The 7,943-nt window shown below is 50.8% G+C and overlaps 1 protein-coding gene across 1 annotated transcript in view; it reads left to right on the forward strand.

Moving 5' to 3' along the window:
• Window positions 1-6,876, forward strand: part of Sdk1 (sidekick cell adhesion molecule 1) — a 622,567-nt gene extending 615,691 nt beyond the window's left edge. Inside the window, exons 44-45 of the mRNA XM_026789743.1 lie at window positions 5,054-6,163; window positions 6,255-6,876. Coding sequence (XP_026645544.1) covers window positions 5,054-5,308 — 255 coding nt within the window. The 3' untranslated portion in view covers window positions 5,309-6,163; window positions 6,255-6,876. The remainder of the gene's footprint in view (window positions 1-5,053; window positions 6,164-6,254) is intronic.
• Window positions 6,877-7,943: the final 1,067 nt, after the last annotated feature.

Consider the following 7,943-nt stretch of genomic DNA (forward strand, 5'->3'; position numbering starts at 1 on the left):
AGGCCCAGTGGAAACTCCTCTTTGCCAGTAATTCTCACTCACTAAAATCCATCTGCATTCAAAAATAATGTCACATAAAGAAGTGGAGCTGGCAGCAGAGGAAGGATGGTATCGGATGCTGCCCCACCAGGGAAGCCCAGGCAAGAGTGGGAGTCCATAGCACCCATCATCTGTCTGGCATCCCGTGGCCGCTCCCAAAACAATGAAACAAAGTATACAGTCTTGGTCTTTCTCCCAAGATGCTTCCTGCACAAAGGAAGAGTTCCCTCAGATTAGCCTGGAGGCCACTTGCCCATCAAACTGTACCCTACACTGGCAGTCAGTCTCTCCTGCCACAAGCACTGTGCAGACTACCAGGGCAAAGCTCTGATTGGTCAGTGCAAGACATACACATCATTCTGTGATCCTGTGAACCAATTACTGTCCAGAATGACTTCCTTCCAAGTGATCCAGGGGTAGACACAAGAGCTGAGACATGGCTGTGTACAGGGCAATGGCCCCTGTATTAGTTACTCAGTTTGTGCTGCGAGAAAATATCTGACAAAACAACAGATGGAAGAAAGGGAGGGAGTGAGGGAGGAAGGGAAGACGGCGGGAGTGAAGGAAAGAAGGTAGGAAGGAAAGAAGGAAGGAAGGAAGGAAGGAAGGAAGGAAGGAAGGAAGGAAGGAAGGAAGGAAGGAAGGAAAGGTGGGTGGGTTTGTTCTGAATCACAGTTCAAAGATGTAGTCCATCACCATGATGGCATGATGGCAGGAGTGTGAGGCGTCTGGTCACATGACATCCACAGTCAGGAAGCAGAGAGAGATGGACGCTGGTGCCCAGCTCACTTTCTCCTTTCTATTCAGTCCGGGACCCCACAGAATGACACCCACTGATGTTTAGGCTGGGTCTTCTGTCTCGTTTAATCTAATCCACATAATTCCCTCGTAGACATGCCCAGAAACTTGTTGCTATGGTGATTCTAATTCCCACAAAACTGACCATCAAGATCACCTATCACAGTCTCCTACCTGGTCCCCTTGTGACCTTAGCCACAGACCCCTGTCTGTGTATTGTCCCCCTCTTTGGTTCAGGAAATACTCAAGGGTGAACATGAGAGATCGTGTGAAGCTGCTCTTCCCCTCATGCTGACAAAATGCCTGACTGGCTTTGGTTGATCTCATACAGGTCTGTGGGCATGGGACACAGCATACATTTGTCAGTCAGTGAGGGGCTTGCAGTACATGCATGAGGATCTGAGTCTGAGTCCAGCATGGATGTAAAAACCTGGGTGTGGTACACAGAGTTACACTCCCAGTGCCAGGGAAGCAGAGGCAGGAGGAGTGCTGAAGCTCGCTGGCCAGACAGCCCAGCCAAAGTAGAGACTGGCAACTGGGCTCAGTGAGAGACCTGATCTCAAATATCAAGATGAATGGTTCCTGAAAAATGACACCCAGGTTGTCTTCTGGCTTCCATGTGCATACACGTATTCAGATCCATACACACACGCGTGTGCATGCACGCACACTTACACACACACACACACACACACACACACACACACACACACACACACAAATACAGACTTCCACAAAACTGTAGCATTCCATTATAGCCCATCAAAGGTCCAACCTACCCTTGAACCTGCTTCTGTCTAGCCACATAAATGCCAGAAAAGGGCTGGTGGGAGGTTTGAGAAACAGTGGAGGCCTCTGGTGTTTCCTCCGGGTGGATGCTCAAAGTGCTCACGGAGGCGGGATTTACAGACCATGGTTCCACTGATGACTCCTTCATTGTTTGGTTTCATTTGAGCCAAGACCCACCCGTACAATCTCAGTCTCCCAGTATCCTATGGACGGACAGAAATTGTCCAGAGTCCACAGGTGCTCTATTCCCACTGCCATTAGCTGAGACTCCCCGTGGGCGTGGCCTGAAAACCTCATTTGAATTTGTTGATCTTGGTCCTTTGAGCCAGAAGATACCAAGAGGGGCTCAAGCTCAAATTTTTCATGTCGCCTCAAAGGAGAATAAAGTTAGCCCCAGTTTCTGGAACTGGGGAACCAAACAGCCGTCACCCCATCCTGGGGGTGCAGTGAAGTCCCCATGAGAAAAGAGGTGGCTTCTGTGGATTTCAGTGTCCTCCCCCGGGACTTTTAGAATCTAAGACAGCATCTGCAGACTTGACAGCATCCACGCTGAGTCCTGCAGCCTGCTCTCGCCTGTCTCTGTCCCTTGTCTTCAAGTCCCCGTTTACATAGAGCATTGCCTTTAAGCGTAAGGCTCCTAGAAATTGGCTGGAGGTTATATCTTAGACACAGCCACAAATCCTGGTCCCAGGGGCCCCACTTGGAAGTGTGGAGACCAAAAACCAAAAACGGGGTGTCCAACAGGGAGCCAGGAGTTCACCGCAGACTCAGTAAGATCTGCTTCAGCCTCTGTCTCCTTTACTGATCTTTTCCATGACAACACAAAGAACAGAAAATAATTTTGCCTAAGTTAAGAAATGAGAAAACACAGACCAAGTCAGACATTGCTTGGCCTCACACCTGTTACCCCAGAACCTGAAGGCTGAGGCAAGAAGATGGAAATCACAGAAGGGGAGCCAGCCTGCTCCGCACAGGGGAACCTTTCTCAAAAAGCAGAAGGAAGGAAGGGAAGAGGGGGAGAGGGAGCAAGGAGGGGATAGGGAGCGAGGGAGGGAGAGAGGGAAAACCGACTGATTACTTCTTACAGGTGTTGCTGGCTTATTATATAAAATGAACCTGAGAACCTCGGCATCTCTGGGAGCCCAGAGCTCTTCCGGTTGCTGCGGAGTGTGCTTGGACACCCAGCACTAGGGCAGATGAAAATGCAGGCACTGGCATATTCCAGCAGCTTCCCCTGCTGCTGTCTCTACACCTCCCCAGGCAGCGTGGGTCTTGGCAAGAGGCCACTGAGGTTCCCTCCCCATCTCGGACATGCTGAACTTTTCTCTTTGGTCCCCAGCAGCTCACATCTTGGTCCCCTGCAGACCAAAGGCCAGGAGCACTCCCAGGCCTTCTCAAGTGTGAGGCAGGATAGAGAGAGAACGACAGCGGAGAAAGGAAGGAATGGGAAAGGCCCCCCCCCGAAACACACACACCCTGGAGTCTCCCCAAAGCTTCCCACCAGCTGAGAACGAAGAATTGTAGCACGGCTGGGTGGTGGTGGCGCACGCCTTTAATCCCAGCTCTCGGGAGGCAGAGGCAGGTGGATCCCTGTGAGTTCAAGGCCAGCCCGGTCTACAAAGCAACTTCCAGAACAGATGGACTGTTACACAGAGAAACCCTATCTTGACCCCCCCCCCAAAATTGCCACATGATTAACATTTACTGTGAAGCTTGTAGACATTGCGACAATATTCCTCCCATATAAAGGTATCTTATATTAAATAGCAGTGAACCAGGCTTAAGGTTCTGAATGCATATAACATCAGGTGGGGCTTCATTCCTCTCCCAGACATTTTCCGGGAGTCTCAAAAAACAAAAACATCCTACATCCGCTGAGCTAGTTTTACCCTGTCAACTGAAGGCCTGTCAGGTGCCACTTGGGACCCACCTGTGACCTCATTTATTTTTCTTAGCAGCCCTCTGAGGATAACAGCATCAAACTCCACCAAAATGGTGTGTGGGGGTATTGTAAAGATGTAGAAAGGCGATTCTTCCCTAAGAAGCCCACACCCACGCTCAGGATGTTCTGTGTACCCCCACTCCACCCCACGCCTTCTCTTAATCCCAGAGCTTCTGATCAGTGTTCAGAATAACTTGTAAGGGGCTGGAGAAATGATTAAGAACATGTACACTGTTTCTGCTGAGACCAGATTTTGGTTCCCAACACCCATGTTGAGCAGCTCACAACCGTCTCCAACTCCATTTCCAGGGGTTTGCTGCCCTCTTCTGGACACCACACAAGCTGCGTGTCCACACACACACACACACACACACACACACACACACACACACACATACACGTGTGAAATTGAAAATGAATCTTTTCATTTTTATGTGTATGGGTGTTTTGCATGCATATAGTCTGTATCCATGGATGTGAAGTACCCAAGGAAGCCAGAAGTAGGTGTCAGATCCCTTGGAAGTAGAATTACAGATGGCTGTGAGCTACCTTGTGTGTGCTGGAAATGGAACTCCAGGCTTCTGGAAGAGTGGCCAATGCTCTTAACCACTGAGCCGTCTCTCCAGCCCCCAAATAAAACTTTTAAATATTTATCTTTAAAAAAATAAACTCCAACTTTGGCTGTGAAGACAAGAAGACCCAAGTTCAGGTTCTGAGTACCCACATAAAAGCTGGGCACATCAGCATGCCCAGCATCGGGGGGCAGAAACAGATGGATCCCGATGACTTGCTGACCAGCCAAGGTAAAATGGCCAGCTTCAGGTCCACTGAGAGCCCCTGTCTCAAAATAATAAGGTGGGTGGGAAAATAGGAGACAGCATCTTTCTCTGCCTCTCAGCTGTGAGCAGATGGATATGTAAACACACACATGCACAAAATACCACTCAAAAATAAATAAAAATTAAAAACTCCAACTGTGCTTCTCACTGACCCAGTCCTGAATTTTTCTGCGGTGAAGCCACAGATCCGTTTCGCCTGAATGAATGTGGGGAGCTCAGTCAGTGTGCTGGTTACTTTGAGTGGATTAGATACTCAGTGGATTAGTTACTTTTCTATTGCTGCGATAAAACACCGTGACCAAGACAACTTATAGAAGGAAGAGTTTATTAGGGCATAAGGTTCCAGAGGGCTTAGAGTCCATCGCTGTTCTGGTGGGAAGGCAAGACAGCAGGCGGGCATCACTTCAACTACCATAGGCTGCTCCGGGTGACACAGCGCCACCAGCATCTGCGTTTACAGACACTGGGCACTCTGTAGACCTCTCCCAGGACGGGAGGCAGCATAGGCCTATCCTGGGCTTCCAGAAAGGTGACCCGCAGGCCACCCCCACCTCGGGTGATTAATGGGAGTCCCCCTGATTCCGAATGGCCCTCCCTCACCAGCTCCCTTTCCCCCTTTCACACTGTCCTTCTGCTCTATCCTCAGGCCTCCGACTCGGACTACGAGGAAGCCCTGCCCAAGCACTCCTTCGTCAACCACTACATGAGCGACCCCACCTATTACAACTCCTGGAAGCGGCGTCCCCCTGCCGCAGCACCACACAGATACGAAGCGGTGGCCGGGGCCGAATCAGGCCCACACCTGCACACGGTCATCACCACGCAGAGCGCGGGTGGAGTCTACACACCAGCTGGCCCTGGAGCTCGGGCCCCCCTCACCGGCTTCTCCTCCTTCGTGTGACGTCACGCCTCCATCAGGGTAGACGGTGCAGAACTTCTGGAGTCTATTTTTGTTAAGACAATCAACTCCGATAACTGAGCTGAATTTTTTTTTTGTTTCACACAAAAAGAAATAATAATAATAATTCTGATAAGCGATCTTACCTACTGGTGAAAACTAGGTTTCACTTAGGAAGGTTTTTTTTTAATGGCTTTTTGTAACATCGCTGCAGGAAGCAGGTTTCTTTGTTTTCTTTTCTTTTTAAGAGAAGGTATCTCCCTGGTGCGATAGCTCGGCACCGCCGGCGGGGGCGCTCTCGACACACCCCAACCCTGGGCTTCTCTGGCCTCCAAACTATCTGGGAAGGCGAGGACTGGCAGGAGGGGGCTGAGGGGGACAGGTAAAAGGCATCCGAGGCCACTTCTCTCTCTACCTCCTTTTGGAGAACCAGCCAGCCTGGATTACTTTCTCCATTTTAGGACAACTTGAGGCTCCTTGCTCTCACCTGTGCTTCAGACAGTTGATCTTACCCCCCGCCCCCCGGGTTCTGTCCGGTTCTCACCAGGGTCCACACAATGCCACTGGCGCGCAAGTGGCATCTAGCCCTAGCCTTGGAGGGCTCAGCTCTGCAGTCCCTCTTGAGGGTGGCGCAACCCTGGGGCTTCCCATTTCTCTCGCTCTTCCTCTGTTCTCTCAAGCTGACAGTTACAAGAACAGGAAGTCCCTCCCCCAACTGGCTCTGGAGGCCACCCAGGCCCATCCCCGGCCAGCCAGGTCCTTCTGGTGACCACACGACACACAGCACACAGCCCACCCCCGCTGAGCAAACAGAGGAGCGGAGACGCGTGTTTTTGCAGTTGCTTGTGGCAGTAGCAGGTGTGCATTGTTGAACCAGAGTATTTTTTAAACCTTTTTATCTTTTCTTAAACTATGTCACATGAAATGAATGCGTCTTTGCTGTCTCCAGGTGCCTTTTAATTCATTGTTCAGCTTTGTACGTGGGAAAGACGAGAAGCGATCGTGTGTCTCCAAATAAAACAATCGGCTCTGAGAAACCAACCTGGGCCGCGCGTCACCTTAGCACACCCCATACCGACGCACAGTGGGGACAGCCCTCCCCTTCCTCCTCCTGATGTCCCCACTTCTGATCCCTGGTGCTGCCCCCTCTACCCTGCCATCCAGGGCCAGCTTTTTTGCCTTGACAGGTTTTCTTGGGGGGAAATTTTTTTTTTTTTAATTTTCATTGTTTCCATGGTTTTGGCTAAATGCAAAGAGTACCAGGTATGTGGCACTCAGTGTCCTGCCACCCCTAGCTTAGGTCCAGGGTGTGGATGTGACCAGCTGGCTCCAGCCATGCTGTGCCCAGGGCTGCGGGGGCTCCACATGTCCACGTCCTGGAGCACTCGAGTGGGTGAGAAGGCTCTGTCTACCCAGGGATCTTGGCGCCCAGAGAAGAAGACTAGCTGTTCAATGTCACCAGCAGGGGACTTTGCAGTCCTTTTGCCTTCCAGGAGAGGCAGGGGACATGGATCTTGTCTTGACTCAGATGCCTTGGAAGTCGCTGGTGTGGTCCCAGGACACAAGAAGTTCTCCTTGGGTTTTTAAAAAATATATAGGCCTTTCAGTTTTTCCATAGTAAAAAAAAAAAAAATCTCAGCCCTCCTCTTTCTTCCTCTTCTCCTCCTCCCCCTCCTCCTCTTTCCCTCTTTCCTGCTCCCTTCACTTATCCCTCCCCTACTTTCTCTCCTCCCTCTTTCTTATACTCCTCCATTTTACCCCTCCCGCCTTTACTTCCTCTCTCCCTTCCCTCCCTCCTCCCTCCTTCCTCTCTCCCCTCTTCCCTCCCTCCCTCCCTCCCGCCTCCTACTGTCCCTTCTTCTGCCATTTCCTTCCCTCCTCCTTCCTTCTTCACCCCCCATCTCCCTTCCTTTTCTGAGCTGAAGGGGAAATAATTCTAAACCAAAAATCCTAGACGCTCTGCCAAAGCCACTTCCGTGTGGGGACTGCCACCCTCGTGGTCCACGGGAGTGATCCTGTGTCCACGTCAGTGGACAGCACCACCTCCTCCCTGGCCCCAAAGGAGCGAAGTGAACAGAAGACGCATGTCACCAACTGAATGTCTGGAAGGTGGCGCCCACCAGAGGACAGGGACCAGGCTGGCTCCCATAGGCTTTGCTGTCTTTAGCCATAAGGACTTGGTTGCTTTAACCGATGGGGAATCCTTGGAATGGTCTGGTCCAAGGTGAAACTGCCGCTGCGTTTCCTCACGATGACTTGACAGTTTGCAGCACAACCTGGAACCCCTCTCTGAGCGGTAACTTGTTTCTATGGAGAGGTCTTTTCGGGATACGCTGACTCTGTGACCACCAATCCTCAGCAGCTGTCATCAAGCCCATCTCTTAGAGCAGTGGTTCTCAACCTGTGGGTCATGACCCCTTTGGGGTCAAACGACCCTTTCACCAGGGTTAGATAACGGATAGTGTGCATATCAAATATTTATATTACAATTCACAACAGTAGCAAAAAATTTCAGTTATGAAACAACAGTGAAAATAACTTTAGGTTGGGGGGGTCACCACTTGAGCTCTATTAAAGGGCCTCAGCATTAGGAAAGTTGAGAACCACTGGTTTAAAGGGACTCGGTCCCCTTCAAGTG

The sequence above is a fragment of the Microtus ochrogaster genome, unplaced genomic scaffold (genome assembly GCF_000317375.1).
Source record: "Microtus ochrogaster isolate Prairie Vole_2 unplaced genomic scaffold, MicOch1.0 UNK27, whole genome shotgun sequence".
Lineage (NCBI taxonomy): Eukaryota > Metazoa > Chordata > Mammalia > Rodentia > Cricetidae > Microtus > Microtus ochrogaster.